This window comes from Phyllostomus discolor, chromosome 3 (assembly GCF_004126475.2).
Source record: "Phyllostomus discolor isolate MPI-MPIP mPhyDis1 chromosome 3, mPhyDis1.pri.v3, whole genome shotgun sequence".
Lineage (NCBI taxonomy): Eukaryota > Metazoa > Chordata > Mammalia > Chiroptera > Phyllostomidae > Phyllostomus > Phyllostomus discolor.
In genome coordinates this window covers 125,440,206-125,456,067 of record NC_040905.2, presented here as the reverse complement: position 1 = coordinate 125,456,067, position 15,862 = coordinate 125,440,206, and the positions used below count along the sequence as shown (strand labels likewise).

General features: G+C 42.0%; 2 protein-coding genes across 5 annotated transcripts in view; one reads left to right on the top strand and one right to left on the bottom strand.

Moving 5' to 3' along the window:
* The window catches only part of DCUN1D3 (defective in cullin neddylation 1 domain containing 3), a 46,201-nt gene extending 32,520 nt beyond the window's left edge, over window positions 1-13,681 (bottom strand). The window contains exon 1 of one of the 2 annotated variants that reach the window (XM_028531467.2): window positions 13,501-13,681. The gene's annotated coding sequence lies outside the window, so the exon portion shown is untranslated. Of the gene's footprint in view, window positions 1-13,210; window positions 13,415-13,500 lie in introns of those variants that run through there. The other variant, XM_036021401.1, reaches the window with a different exon arrangement.
* A 70-nt stretch (window positions 13,682-13,751) lies between these two features.
* The window catches only part of LYRM1 (LYR motif containing 1), a 28,740-nt gene continuing 26,629 nt past the window's right edge, over window positions 13,752-15,862 (top strand). Inside the window, exon 1 of one of the 3 annotated variants that reach the window (XM_036021404.1) lies at window positions 13,752-13,842. Coding sequence is in view for 1 of the 3 variants with exons in the window: in XM_036021402.1 (XP_035877295.1) it covers window positions 14,704-14,770 (67 nt within the window). In the remaining 2 variants the exon portion in view is untranslated. Of the gene's footprint in view, window positions 13,843-13,863; window positions 14,216-14,644; window positions 14,771-15,862 lie in introns of those variants that run through there. The other 2 variants (XM_028531497.2, XM_036021402.1) reach the window with 2 other exon arrangements.

The window sequence follows — 15,862 nt, the reverse complement described above, 5'->3', positions numbered from 1 at the left end:
TACAAGACTGCTTTTGAGTTTCAGAAGTCCCCTATGATCCATATTCTGTCTAGGAAAGCTGGTTCATTGCTCACATACATCTAACTTGAGAACTACCATAGTCTGGTTCTTAGAGAAAACTTGTATGTATAGCAAAAACTTGAGAACTGTTAGAAGTGTGTTTTTAAAAGCTGTGTTCTATTAAGCTGCTATTGTAATCAAAAACTCTTTTGCTTAAGCGGGTGGTCAGAAGTACTAAATACTGGAGAATCTCAGAGCTTGGTACTGAATGAATCAATTTATTTACTATGCAAATAGTAAAGCTAGAAACCAGAAAGAGGGGGACTTAGGCTAAACTGCTCAGAGGGAAGGAAAAACTGTTCTGTTCCAAATTTGGAAAAAGCAACTAGACAGATTTTTTACCTGTTACATAAATTTTTATTATCTCTTTCTGCCAGGCCAAGTCAATGGTTATGAGTTGGAAACTTAGAAATGCAAATACTCAGATAAATTAAGCAATTCCAGTTCTTTGCCTGAACAGGTTTAAGGAAAGTGTTCAGTTACACATTTTTATTTTTTTACTTGAATAACCATGAAATTTCCAGTTTCCAAGAACCTAAAAGGGCTTTATTATAGAAATGAAAAGACTGCAGATAAATTACAAAGTTAGTCTGTCCTGAGAAGACCAGAGTGAGTGGTGCTGGAAACATGTAAGAATGGCTAGAGAAGATCTGACTCCACCACTACGTGTGTACATGTCTTATTTTGATCTAGGTTATATTTAATCTTTTCAAATGTGTGGCCTTGAATGCTTATACATGGACATTATACTGCCATGGAGATAATTATTTGTATGATAGGGAAAGAATATTGTTTCTTTTGACTCTCATCCTCAAAAGTCCAATTACTCAACTGCCCATAGGAGATCTTAACCAAGACTCATTGATCCCATGGCAATTTCCCAAGAAGAGAAGGAAATGAACCACCTCACTCTGGCTTTGCAAATCCTAGTCTACAAACCAAGGGCAAATGTCACAACTCCCGCCCATCACTCCTCAGAATCTCTCACGTACCAGCAACTATCAATAAATAATGACTAACAACTATTTCAGAAACCTGACATCTACCTTGTGTAAGGAGGTCTTGTGGATCTGTGCAAAGGATGGACATCATGAAATGGATTTTAGTGAGAAGAGATTTCTAATCCTGCAAAATATAGCCTTGAGTAAAGACTTTTCCCCTTTCCCGATGCACCAAATAATACAGCTCACCACTTTTCTCAGGAGACAAGATGGTATGAATGACAAAGCCAAAATTTAGAAAGTATGAGGGCTCTCGGCTTGTAACATTAGATTCTACCTCAGCTGGGAAAACTCTGAGAGTTTCTGATTATAAAATCATGTAGAAATTTTGTACTAAATTAATGGAGAAAAAAAATCTTGGGCTATATCACTGTCACCATTTTACTGTTTTAACCTATTTTGACTAGATAACACATGGTACAGAAAGATAACAGACCTGGGACCATCTTTATAGCAATTTTTTAAACTAAATTTGAAATACTATACCAGGTGTATGGCCCTTAATGCTGAGGTAACTATAGAACAAAATCACTTGTAGAACACAGGCCAACAATCAAATGTAGATAATAAAGTATTACAGTGTCAAGATACACAGAAAATGTCAAGGAAACACATGTAATTAAGGCTTAAAATAAAATAATGTCAAGAAACCAAATCTGGAAGCAGCTCTGATAACTACTACTACACAACTGAGACTTCAACTTCATTCTGGGGTTTTACTTAAAAAGCACCTCCCACATTTGTTTTATTTCTGACTGCTGGTTTTACCTCTCGACCCCCCTGTTATCAGTGATATGGCAGACAATGAAATGAAATTTTAAATAAAGAATGACTTCAGTTTAAGGCTCATATCACATTGTACCTTTATTTTTTTAAAGATTTGATTTATTTACTTTTAGAGAAAGGGGAAAGGAAGGAGGAAACCTCAATGTGTGGTTGCCTCTCACACACCCCCAACTGGGGACGTGGCCTGCAACCCAGGCACATGCCCTGACTGGGAATTGAGCTGGCGACCCTTTGGTATGCAGGCCAGTGCTCAATCCATTGAGCTACACCAGCCAGGGCTCACATTGTAACTTTAAAGCAGTTTCTAACAAGAAGTAATGTACAGGTCATTAAGATGGGACAGAGTCACAGCCTTCCAGAACCTAGAATATATGCACTGGCATGCACTCAAGACAGGGGTGGCTTTTTGTCCCACCTAAAAGTCAGAACATAAACTCCTAGCATGGGGTGTTCCAACACCAAAGAATGGAAGGAACTAAGGATCACTCCAGGCTTTGGGGAAACTGCTAATGGTGAAAGTGAAAGCAGTAGTATTCATTTTTCATTATTAAAAAAGCTAGACTACTAACATCTAACATATTTTAAAATCTACATAATCTAGTTACAGGTATTTTCACCATAAATGCACAAACAGAAATTTGTCAATTTGCTTAAGTTAGGCTAGTCTTCAAATGCATCTAGTAAATCCAACTGGTCTCCACACTGTCCATCCCACAAAGACTTCATGAAGGTGGGGCACTGCACCAGAATTATTGAACCAGAATTATTAGAAATGTCAACCACTCCAATCCAACCTTTATGATCTTACATATCTGTTTAACACCCCAATGATTATTCACCTAATACTTTTCTTAAAAGCTTAAAAAATAATATCCATTGTAATATCATCCTAAAAATCACTATCCTTGGAGGTCACAGATCTGATATGCTAATTATGTTTTCATTGACACACATAAAAATACAGAACAGTAAAAGTGTTCATCAAAATACCACCCAAAAATCATCTTACAATAAACAATATAAAAAAACACTCTTGAGTGTTCTTTCAAGCAGCACATACACAAAAAATGTAGTCAAAAGCCACAATGAGAAAGTGATTTAGTCCCAAATGCTTATTTTAAATTGAATTTATTGGGTTGACACTGGTTAATAAAATTGTATCAGTTTCAGGGGTACAATTCTACCATATGTCATTTGTATCGCCACTTATCCCCTGCTTTAACCTCTTTTACCTCCCACCCATCACCATGCTGTTGTCTAAGAGGGTTTTCTTTCTTTCTTTTTTTTTTTTTTTTTGCTTAATCTTTTCACCATTTCACCCAGCTCCTCTTACCACCTCTGACAGTTGTCAGTCTATTCTCTGTATCTATGAGTCTGCTTCTACTTTGTTCACTACCTTCTTTTCTTCATTAGATTCCACATGAGTGAAATCATATGGTACTTATCTTTCTCTGACTGGCTTATTTCACTTAACATAACATCCTCCAGGTCCATTCATACTGTTGCAAAGGGTAAGATTTCCTTCTTGTTTATGGCTGAATAGTATTTCACTGTGTAAATGTATCATAGCTTTTTTATCCACTCATCTACTTCTGGACACCTGGGCTGCTTCCAAATCTTGGCTATTTTAAGTAATGCTGCAGTGAACACAGGGGTACAAATACATTCTCATGAATTAAGTGTTTTGAGTTTCTTCAGATATACAAGTACTTCCAGAAATGGAACTGCTAGGTCATAAGGCAGTTCCAATTTTAATATTCTGAGGTAACTCCATTCTGCTTTCCACATCCAAATGCTTTAAATCACAGAACATGGTATCTGACAGCCCATTCTCAAAGACTGTCTTGACCTGTGGAAATAAATTTGTTATTTCCTTCCCAAAGTCTCATGTGGTTTTGCCCAACTCATCGAACCTCAAAGCATACTGCCAAAGACAAAAAAATCTTCTGAATCAGTTTCCTATTTTTTTGATTCAGCAGACTCCTAGACCCTGAACCCGCATCTCATCTCCCTCCCTGCCCCCACTGCTATACCTTGCATGTTCTACAGGATTCCAGGAGAAAGATTTTCCATCTCTGAGTTTTAGGCTGGCTTTGAAAACAGGGTGAAAGTTTCCATTACAGAGTCATTCCTGAATTTTCCAGATACCCAGAGCAGGTTTTATTTTCACTTGTGTCTACTGTGTGCCTAGGAATGTTTCATACAATGTCCTAAAATGATAGTTTTGGGAAGCTGTCAATCCAGGTGAGTTTAGCTATGCATGCATGTAGATAATAAGAACTAATGTTTCTAATTTTTAATTATATGCCAGGCACTATGCCATATCCTTCAAGTGCACTATCTTACTGAATCCACAAAACACTTTACTGTGATTACCTTCATTTTACACTTAAAGGAAATGAGGCTTAGAGACATTAGGTGGCTCATCCAAAGTCAAGTGACAAGTTTGTGATAGAGTTCAGACAAACCCAAACAGACTGTAGCCTGATGCTCTTAACCAATGCACTATGTACACCTGACCCTTTTTATAGTCACTGAAAGAAAACATGAATTCTGTATACCCAGTACCTTTTTAAAAAAGCTTTTATTTATTTATTTTTTAAAGAAAGGGGAAGTGAGGGAAAAAGAAAGGGAAACATTGAAGTGCAAGAGATACACAGATAGGTTGCCTGTTGCACGCACCCAACTGGGAACCTGTCCTGCAACCTAGGCATGTGTCCTGACTGGGAATCGAACCTGCAATCTTTCAGTTCACAGGCCTGCACTCAATCCACTGAGCCACAGCCAGGGCTATACCTGGTATCTTACAGTGAGTTCACTTCTTGCATTATGGAGGTCTAGAGCTAGTGTAATTTGAAGTTCAAGAATATATACCATTCTGGAGTACTAATGTGGTATAATAAAAAATATATTTGGTCTTTGTCCCCAGTTCTAACTAAAGCCCCTAAAACCCTTGGAACTTCCTTACAGATAGGAATGTCCTTTGTTATTCATAAGGCCCACAATGGAGTTCATGCTAAATATGTGACTCAGGGTGTGATCCAAGAGAGGGTCTGGCCATACCAGAAAGAGCAGGCACGGGATTAGAAAGTAGAAACTTTCAGTGCCACCTCCAGACCACAGGGAAGGGAAAGGTGGCTGAAGTTCAGTCACCAATTACCAGTATTTTAATCTAATTGTGCCTACATACAGGAACCACAGTTGAATTGAATAAGACTAGGGAAACTTCAGGGTTGGTGAACACATTCAGATGCTGAGAGGCTGGTATGCCCAGAGGAGAAATGGAAGCTCTATGTCCCCAATTCCTACTTTGCCCTATGCATCGCTTCCATTTGGCTGTCCCTAAGTTATATCCTTGATAATGAAACTGTAATCCTAAATATCATGCTTTCCTGCATTCTGAGTGTCACATGTTCTAGCAAATCATCCTGGGTAAGAGGTATTGTAGGAACTCCCAAATTCATAGTCTGCCAGGCAGAAGTGCAGGTAACTTGGGGCTATCTCATACTTGTGGCTAGTATCTGAAATGGGGCAATCTTGTGAGACTGAGTCATTAACTTGTGGGGTCAACACTAACTCCAGGCAGTCTGCGTCAGAAATGAATTGAATTGAATTGTTGCTGGACACTTAGTTGGAGTCAGAGAATTGTTGGAATGATATAATTAACAACTTCAAAAAAAAAAAAAAGTCCACATTAAAACCAACTTAACAGATACCTTGAAAGTCACTTCCCTGCTTGATCTAATCATTAAATCCGCTGTTATCACCAATTCAGAGTCCTGCTTGATGTTTTCAGCACTAGTAGGAAATTCTGGCCCTATGGAGAGACCCACAAGTAACTGGTAAAACAACATCGCTTTTAAAAGAAGACCAAAATACTAATTTTACCTGGTACAGAATGTTGTGTAAGTGTGAAGTTAAAACTGATGTATTAATCATCTTAATTATGATTTATTTCACATTTGTTATAGATCCCATGGGATAATTACGTATTACCTCAATAGTTACATGTAACTGGTCCCTGTGGATAGCAGACATTGTTAAATGGCAACAGACACTGCCTTGTATTTGCTTCAACATGTACTTGAAACCAAACTTGAGTGGACCTAGGGACATGACAGTCCCTCTTGTTTACCAACTTCTGTCAAAAATAAAGTCAAAGGAGCCCGAGATCTCAAAATAAAAATTAGGCTAGTACTCCATAAACTGTCAACCATGACTAACAAGTCAATCTTGAAGATCAATCCAGTCAAACCAGCCTCTGAGTTCCCTCATACATCCCTACCCATTAGGAATACAAATTCTAGTCATGGAAGAGAGCGATTGTGGTCAGGGCTACGGATTACTCAACTTTACAGCCCCCAGCCCCCGCCTTGTGAACAGTGGTCCCTGGAGTTGGGCCATCTTCTAGGCCTAATCCTTCCCCACCCACTCTTCCCACAGCCAAGTGCCATTGTGAGCATTTTCAATACATTTCCAGCAGGACCAGGAAGGGCATTTCTCTTCACCCTATATAGCCAGTCCACAATACCACCATTACCACCACCACCTCCTCCTCCTCCCCCACAACAGAACCCTGCTATCAAACTGCCTCTAGACAAGTCTTCGGACTTTTTTCTTTCAGTGTTAGGAAACCTCCAAGCAAGATTCTCCTTGTCATAGACATCAGCTATAAAGCAACTGTCTTGAATAAATGACTGGAGAAGTGACTAGTTATTTCAAAGTAAAGCTGACTAGAAGAAAAAGAACCATGCAAATACTTTTTTTTTTAATCCTCACCAAAGGATATGTTCATTGATATTTTTAAGGGAGAGGAGAGAGGAAGGAAGGAAGGAAGGAAGGAAGGGAAGGAGGGAGGGGAGGGGAAGGAAGGGGAGGGGAGGGGAGGGAGAGAGAAAAATATTGATGTGAGAGAGAAACACTGATCAGTTGCCTCCAGTACATGCCTCAACAAGAGGTCAAACCCGCAATCTAGATATGTGCCCTGACCCAGAATCGAACCAGAAATCTGTTGGTGTTTGAGATCATGCTCCAACAAACTGAGCCACCTGGCCAGGGTCATGGAAATATTCTTTAAAATGGATACTAGAATGTTCACTGTATCATTCCTCACACTTGACTTCTACTCACTTGGAAGAAAATGTCACGACTGGGAAAAATGCCTTCTCTGAGGACCAGGGACTTGCAGCATGTGCATGATCCTGCTACCAAGGATCCTCATGGCAATGGTCCTCTCAACCTTTCCTTCCAGTCTAAAGAACAGCCACTAGTAGTCATCAAGTAGCAACAAAGCAAGTGTTCAACTGAAAATAAATTTGCTTCACATTTAAAAAAGGAGGTGGCCACTATAGTTATTTCCACAGAGCTGTTTGAAAGCTGTCAGTGGGTACACCTGGGTTTCCCTGTTCAGATTACAGAGGTCACTGGGAAGAGGCAGTATTCAATTCAGCATTTTGCAAAGGTCTTCTCCACAGCAGGCCCACTAGCTTAAAAATGTGAGTGATAAAGACTCACCATCTTTTTGAAAGACCTACTGTCACTTTCAGAAATGGTCCGAGGGAAAAAGGGCAGCTACTTATTACTACCACTACCCATTAATAACTTCACTTTGCATATGTTTCAAAGACAGTTCTAGGGAATCTTTTTTTGAAAAAGAACAGTAGTTGTTACATAACATTTGGAGTCAATTAAACTCAAACAAACTCTAAGGTTCCAACAATGACGTATATGAGGTAGTATAAATGAGAAAACAAAATTAATGCAGAGAAGGCCTGAGTCTAGTCCTATAGCTGGCAGTACCTTGCTCTGTAACTTTAAAGCAAGTTTACTAACCTTTCTAGATTTCTATTTCCCTACTAAATCAATACTTTTCAACTTGTTTTCAGTCTCAAAATACTCTATTCAACTGAAATCTCATGGTGAAATCCACTATAACAATATTAAGATACTTTCAGAGTGAAGCACAGTGGAGTGAAATGGAAGGAAGACCACTCATCCCTGCATTCCCTAGCAATGACCCCTGAAAAAGGTCCCTGAAGCCCAGTTTGAAAAAATATGACACTAGATATATTCTAAGGTTTTTTCAGGGTCTTTTCCTGCTTCTTGCTAAACTGGAGAAAGCAGAATTAACTGCATTCGATATACTTAATGATGTAACTTCGGTCTTATTCAGAATCCAAATTATAGGTCATACGCCAACCCACTTGAGGCAAAAACTGTGGAGTCTAAACCCTTCACCAACTGGCAAGAGCTAAAAGCTATAACTAAAGTCTGCTGTCTTGTTAGGATGGAAACAATCTGCTAATCAGATAAGGGGGCAAATGTTTCTGACAGTCTTCTAGACTACAAGCTGAGACTGGAGCAGTGGTTACAAAAAAATGCTAAAAGAACATCTCCAAAAATGAGAAGTCCTACACTGTGCAGTGTTGCTATCCAGGATCCTCAACCATCATATCTAGTCTGGATCTACAGGCCTTAGTGACAGAATTATTTCCAGTCTTCATGAGCCCTCCAGCAGGTCAGGGCAGAACAGAAAATAAATGAGGCTTCCCAACACTATGCAACCTAAGCTTCCATGCTGCAGTTCAGCCAGAAACCCAACAATCTAGCACAGCTCACAGGACACTCCAGAGCAGGTCAAGCCCTCAGGAGGAACCATCAACAGGAAGTCCTGCCAACCCCTGCAATCAGGTTGGTATGGGGTGGAGCACTAGCTATAGGTGGCTTATTTTGCCACAACAAAAGCAATTCACCATGGAAGAATGTTACCTAGCTTCCTTATTTTGATGTACAGTATTAAAATTTGTACCATTTAAAAAATCACTTGGCATTTTACCCCTCCCATTTTCTCCTTTCAACATCACAACTTTGAAGAAATTGAGTTTGAGCCACTTCCAGCGTTTTCTCTTGTTACTTCACTAAATTATGTTAATTCTATTTTGTAGTTATTTGCCAATCAAATGGTCAGGTGCTATGGTAATCTCCTTGTAAACCCCCAAAGAAATAGGACCCTCCATTACCTAGAAAAACAGACATGAGAACTAGTGAAACTTGACTTTAATTCAAAGACACTAACTCAATTAAACACAATGTTCTACTGCGCAAAGAGCTTCGGAACATTCAGGAAGAACTCATCCTGGTTCACTGGTATCAACATCTGTAAACAGATACAAAGACGTAATTAAAGAGTTAACAGTTAATTACCACTGTTTCAATCTGAGTTACCCCATCTTCACCTCAGATCAACTGGCAGCCAGTGTGTAATTCCATTACTCAGCACACCTACCAAAACAGTAGCAAAATCCGATTAATTTAAATCATCTAATGCAATGCAAAATACCCATAACTCTAATAGCAAGTGGCATCAATTGGCTCTAGGTTGTCCACCTTTCAGTTTATCCAAAAGCCCTCAGAGTTTAAGAAACAAATTCATTGGAAACCTAGAAAAAAACCCCAGTTCTTAGATTCTAAATTTGTTTAGATTTGTGGAGTCTTTCCCCAGACACATTTAATGCCAAATGTAGAAATCAATGGCTTCTCCCTGTGTTCAAGTCCCCTCCTACCGATCCAACGCTCTTTAGGAAATTAAAGTCTCCAAACTAGCTAATGAAATCTCAGCCAACAGGATATTTTCATACACGAGTTATAATAAACCACTGAAGATGAAGAGAGCACATTTTATTAATCTATTGACCAGAGCATGTATAGCCCAACATTAGGACACAAAGTCCAAAATTCTATAACCTAGGCCAAAGGCAAGTTATTCATATAATTTTATATATATATTTATTTCTGTGTGTGTGTACACACACACATACACACGGTGGGAAGGGCGCAAAAAAAAAAAAATAAGTAAAACGGAATTGTCTTCTGAAGGGCAGGCCCCTTGTAGTGCATGCTTCCCCCACTAGGTGAGTATTCAAGGAACCCATCTGTATCAGTGTACCCACTGGTGGTGGTGGTGAGAGGCTGTGTTCAGCTTCAGTGAGTATTTTTGAAAACTCTTTCAACACATTTGCCCAATTCATGATGGGTGATTTAAGAGTGCACCTGTCCATACCACACTGAATGTTCAGCAGTTTTTGACCAAAAACAGCATGAGCCTCCAAGCCCCACCCTCCCTATTCACCTAATCTCACCCCTGAGTGACGTTTTTTGTTTCCCAGGATGAAAAATGTCCTCCAACAGAAACATTTTGCTGATGTGGAAGAGGTAAAACAAAAAACAGCAGCCCTAAAAGACATCAAAATCAATGAGTTCAAGAACTGTTTTGAGCAGTGGAAAAAAACATGTCTAGATAGGAGTATTGCATCAAATGGAGAGTACTCTGAAGGTGACTGGCTTAAGAATAAATACACAATTTTTATACATAAATTACCATTTTTTGGGGCCCCCCCTCCCATATGGAGAATCACTCACAAAGGAATTCTCCATTCCTTTGAGCTACTGTGCAGTACAGAGGTAGTCTACTGGCTGCCTCACCCTAATTGTTCACTCTAGTCACTTGCTTGCTAAAGTAAAAGACTTTCCATTTGCACTCAAGTTGGAATTTAGTACCAATCTCTCTATTCCATCCCCTTCAAGACTTCCCAGTATACACTTATTCAAGTTCTGACGATCCACCCACCCATGCTACTAAAGTACTATAACCTACAACAGGTGACAAATCCTCAATTTGTGACTGTTTTCCCCAAACACTAAAAGGTTTTATTTAGCATTTTTAATACTGACTTTTATACATGTAGACCAAGCAATATTAAGGGGTCTTTTAACCCCTGGCTCAAAGAACCAAAACACTCAAAGAACACACTAGTCACTGTCATGGGGTTCATAAGAAGGAAATAGCATATTCGGTTTTAGCCCACTTTAACATGGCTCAAGAGAGAGAAATTGAGGAGTCCAATTAGCCCTTCTAAGCATACAATCTGGTCAAGTTGAGGCTGAAAAGTAGCTGACTATTGGAAATGAATGACCCCAACAAAAGGCAAAAGGCAGTTACATCCCTTAGTTACATGCCAGTCCAAAGATGCAGACACATTGGGATTGGATCCACAATGGTCATTTATCTAATGGAATCCACAGAGTGAACTTTTAGCACCAACCCACATCTCAGCTGGGTGTTATTAGCCATCAGGCTGACCAGACATGAGCAGAAATATTGCAACACAAAACCTGCCTCCCTAGAAAAACCAACTTCAACTAAGATCTTGATGGTCATCTTTACAGACCAACAGGGGCATATTATTACCACTTGCCCAACCCTCAACCCTAAATTCCTAAGCAGCTAGAAGCAAATGATTCATATACTAAAACACATTCAGGGTTCTTGATATGCAGTTTTAAATAGTAGTATATAAGACAAAAATCCTGTAAGAAAAAAATATGCTCTCAATTGAACATTCACTGAATTATGAACAGTGCTTTAGCTGCCAGAAAGGACTCAGGTAACCACCACCACCTCCTCTCCCACTCAGTGGGGTAACTTTTTTGTTTGTTTGAGTAGCCCATCAGTACCTACAAAACAGAAAGAGGTAAGACTCTAGGAAAAGGCTGTAGAGAGAATCAAAGTGATTCTATATCTCCTTTTCCGTCTTCTTATTTGCCCTGCCTCTTCCTCTCTGACTGAGGCTCTTTTCATTCTCTCTTTTGCTCACAAGGCTCTGGTTATTACTGCTGCCCATTCCCTGTCTTCCCCCTTCTTCCCACCTCCTCTCCACCCCACCCCACTCCTCCCAGTCCTCAGAAACTTGCCAAAGTCACTCCAGCCAGCTTCTGCACTACCTACCTAGTCCCAGAACCCAGGAAGCACCTCCCCATGCTGGCTACTTTTTAGTTACTTCCTCAGGAAGTTGTTCCTTGACTGAATCCCAATCACCTTCTATCACATCACTCTTGTTTTTTTGGCATTCATCAAAATCTGATTTGTTTACTGATTATGTGTCACTACCCCGATGTAAGCTGCCCGAGAGTGGACACTATGCTTATGTTCATATTTGTACCCCAGCACCCAAAACATCGGCTATGTAGCCATTCAAAAATGCTTATTGAATGAATGAATGAATTATAGACCTTTTATTCGATAATTCCAGATCAATTAAGGTGAGAGCAGCAATCATTCTTTTCTTTTGTTGCATTTCTGTGAAACACCTAAACATGTTGTCACTGGGAGCAATCAAAGCATTTAAACTCAAGTCATATAGTGCCAGAATTCATGCACTCTTTATAACGAAAGGATCCCAAAATTAGACACTATCTCTTAAAGTTCTTCAGAAAACAGAGTTCCAAATTCAACAGATGTTTTCCAAAGAAAATATGAACAAAATATGAGTCATCACGCTTCACTGTGAAATCCCTGTGACAGGATGAAGGAGCAAGCACACTACTTGAAGACTTTTTTTTAACGAAAAGAACATCAATAAACAGACCTTTTCAATCGTTCTTTACTTTCTTCAAATAATTTTTTCACATGTTGATTTGTGTTCTTCTTTAAAACAAAACTGAACAGATTACATTTTCCAATTTAAAACCAACTATACAAAAAGAATCAGCAAAATAAAATGGACATTAGTACAAGCCGAATGTCACTGAAGACTTGTGTGCCAGACACACAAATGGAGAAAAACATAAAAGAGCTATTGTCCAAGTGTAAAAACAAAAAAGTAATATGGGTTTCTCCGAAGTACATCATTAAGTGCGGATGGAGAGAAACACAGAAATCCAGAATTAGCCTAACATCAAATCATTTTGAAAAGAGCTGACAAAATGTAAATTCCACACAATTAAAGTATTTAGAGCAAGAGACTGGGCTATGATAGTATGTAGAAATCCTTGCAAGGGCCTTGGAATTCCAGTATTCACTGGAGAAAATGCTCATTTGAAGCGGAGCTACCGAGCTTTGAGAAGTACCCTCAAAGTGACACAGCCTGTAACGGAAGTATTTACAAAGCTTGCATTTAAGATCTGGATGGAGGCTGAACACGAAATTCCAAAGAGGTGACCAAGGTATCAAGTGCCGCAAAGGGGGAGAAAAAACCCTTGATTACCACCTAACGTGAGAGAATTATCGTGAAAACAAGGGGTGTATTGGGGAGGGGACTGAAGGGCAATGGAAAAAAAAAGACATTTGTCACCCTGTCCCACTTCCTATACAGGATACAGGCAAAGCCTCCAGCCCCACTACTTCGGGCACAGACGGTTATCGTTTATAGCAAAGGTGCAGAGCAAGGCCTTCAGGTCTGAGCCCCTTAATTCCAGACCTGTTAATGATTAAATAGAAGGATGGGGGTGGAGAGGGAAATGAGGGCGAAGGGATTTGGAGATTCACCCACCACCTCCCGCCTAGGCTCCCACCTCCGAGCGCTTACCCGGGGCACAGGACCAGAGTCTGCACCACTTCCAGGGCAGCTCCGGCTCCCAAACCCTAGGGTGAGAGGTGCTGGCGGAGAGGAGGCAGGGATAGTAGGTTAAGTTTTCTGAGCCCTGCGTCTGACACGCCACAGGCTCCCCTCACCTCCTCTCCTTCCAGAGGAACCAGTCCAGACAAGGCGCTGACTTCCACTCTTCCCCTTACCCCCGCCTTTTTCCGAGGTACCCAACCCCCTTCAGCACTCAACGTTCCCCCCTTTTCCTCGACCCCTCCCCCCAACAAACTCACAGTTGCTCCAGAGGTTCCTCCAGTCAAACCCTTTCTGGAAACGACGGCGGCCCGGCGAGTCCAAACCACCTACCATCCCCGCTCGCGTTTTCGGGCTCCCTACCCCCGCCGCCGCCGTCCCCGCCGCCGCCTCTTCCTCCACCACAGCAGCCGCCTTGTCTTCATCTGCGGCCCACCGGCCGCGGCCGCCCCGGAGCCCCGCCCCTCCATCCCTCCTGCATCATCACTTCCGGTAACCCCGCGAGCAGAAGGCTCCAGGAGAAAGAATGGAAGAGGGGAGGGGAGCGAACGGGTAGAAGATTGCATCACGATCTACGCAAAGACGTACGAAGCCGTAGCCTAGTTAGGGCAAAGATCTAGCGCCCTTGGGGTAGGAAGACCAGGGCTGAACCATTTGGGTGGCTGGAAGAGGGGAAAAGATAGCGAAAGGGGTAAAGGGAAAACAGGGCGAGAGAATGATGTTTGGCTATACTGTTGGGAGGAGAGCGGGCTAGACTAGAGTTTGAGATTTCAGGGAGACTCGAGACTACCTCAGACCTGGGACAGTTCTCTCACAGAGGTCCGCCCAGTGGTTTGGTCCGTCCTGGACTGCTAGACTCGCCGGAGCTCCGTCGGCTGCAGCCTCTCAGCTAGGCTTCTGGCGCCATCTCCTCCTTCCCAGCCCGCCGTGGGCTGCGGCGCTTCTGTGGGTGGGGGAAGGCAGGACTGACGCGGAGTGAGTATACTGGATGGAGACGCGGACTCCTGGCGCGGGAGACAGGGGAATGGATTGGCTCCCCTGGGGCAGGGATGGGTTTGGGGTGGAGGGCTACAACGTTGCTAGGAGACGTTTTTGTGTGACCCCAGCCTCGCGGGGGCGGCTCCGGGTCAGCGCCTCGGTCCCAGATTACTTGCCGAGGGAAGTGGCGGGAGAGCCAGGAAGGGGAGGAAGAGGCCTGGTTTGGATACGCTGGGACACCGGATTGCCGCTCCTCTGAGACTATACTGAATCCTTTGGATCCCCGTCTGTAAGTGGGAAATTAGCAGGGGCAATTCCAGAGGCGAGAACGTGTAGCCTAGGACGTTGACCCAAACGAAGCCCCATACAGGCTGCAGAGACTTTCCAGGGTAGGAAGAACCAGCGTTGTAATTCCCTCGGTCGCTCCATAACTTTTTATTCAAGTTCAGGAAAAAGTTAAAAAGTAGATCATCAGCAAGTGAGAAATGCACCCAAAGACTGTAACACCAGGTGAACTGGTAGAAGATGGGGGGGAACGCCACTCTAAATCGGGTGACGCTGTTTCGAGAAGGCCAGGTTTTGCGGAGATCCGACAAAAAGGGAGGACTGGCTAAAAACCTTTTTAGGCGGCGAAAAAAGCCAGTAGGAAGTGTTCTGAGGATCACTGCAAGGCAGCTGTGACAGAGTGGTTTGTGATGGACAAGTGGCAGGGCCTGGTCAAGCACAGCCTTTTAGCCCAAGAGTTTGGTTATGTTACTGGACAGCTTTACAAAGGGAAGTGACATGATCAGACTTATGTTTTTAAAAAAAAATTATTCGTGGCTGTGTGGATGATACCATCCAGCAGTATCCATCTCGGCTGCGGATGATCGTGGAAACAAGAAAAACATACACAGAGACAACTAGGTCCTGTGGGGGAATAGGGACAGAAGGGCCACTCTCTCTAGTGGAGAGCGCACTGCCATATCCATTCCCAAGCAGATTTTTATTGAGAATACAGACTTAGTTTGTGGATTCACAGTCTGGCAGAAAAGATCAAAAGAATTAAGTGACTTACAAAGGTGCAGACAGAACTCCTGCTGTGATTCTGGACAGAGATTGGAGTTTTATCATATGAAAGGACTACAGGTTCCAAAGGTTTCCTGTCTGTGCCTTCAAATTCTAATTTAATAACATTCTCCAACAAACAGATCTCACAGGATCTTGCATATTCTATGTCCCAGGCCTGATTACCCCAGGGGTCTGTCATTTCTGGTCTGGGCCACCCCTGCAGGCCTGAGTTAACAGAGAAGACAAAGGCAGCCAGGAGATTTGGAATTCTCAGAAGGACTCAGGCTTTGACAAAGCCCAGGGGGCAGGGGTTGATGGCCATCACCCCTTCATATCTACAGCCCCGAGTCTTTTCCCTTAGGGCATTCCCATATGATTGTATCTGTTTTAGATTCATTCTCTTTCTTGGAGAATTGTTATCCATCATTGACTGCCAATCATGCCAGGGAAATAAGTTTTGTCTCCTTAGTGGCTCCTGGTCCAGAGGTCTTTCACTCAGCCTAAGTCCTGGGGGTTACAGCTTCCTGAGACCAGGCAGGGCAGTCCCCAACATGGCTGCTGGATGGAAAAGGGTGGAAGTTGTCAGACCTGTTA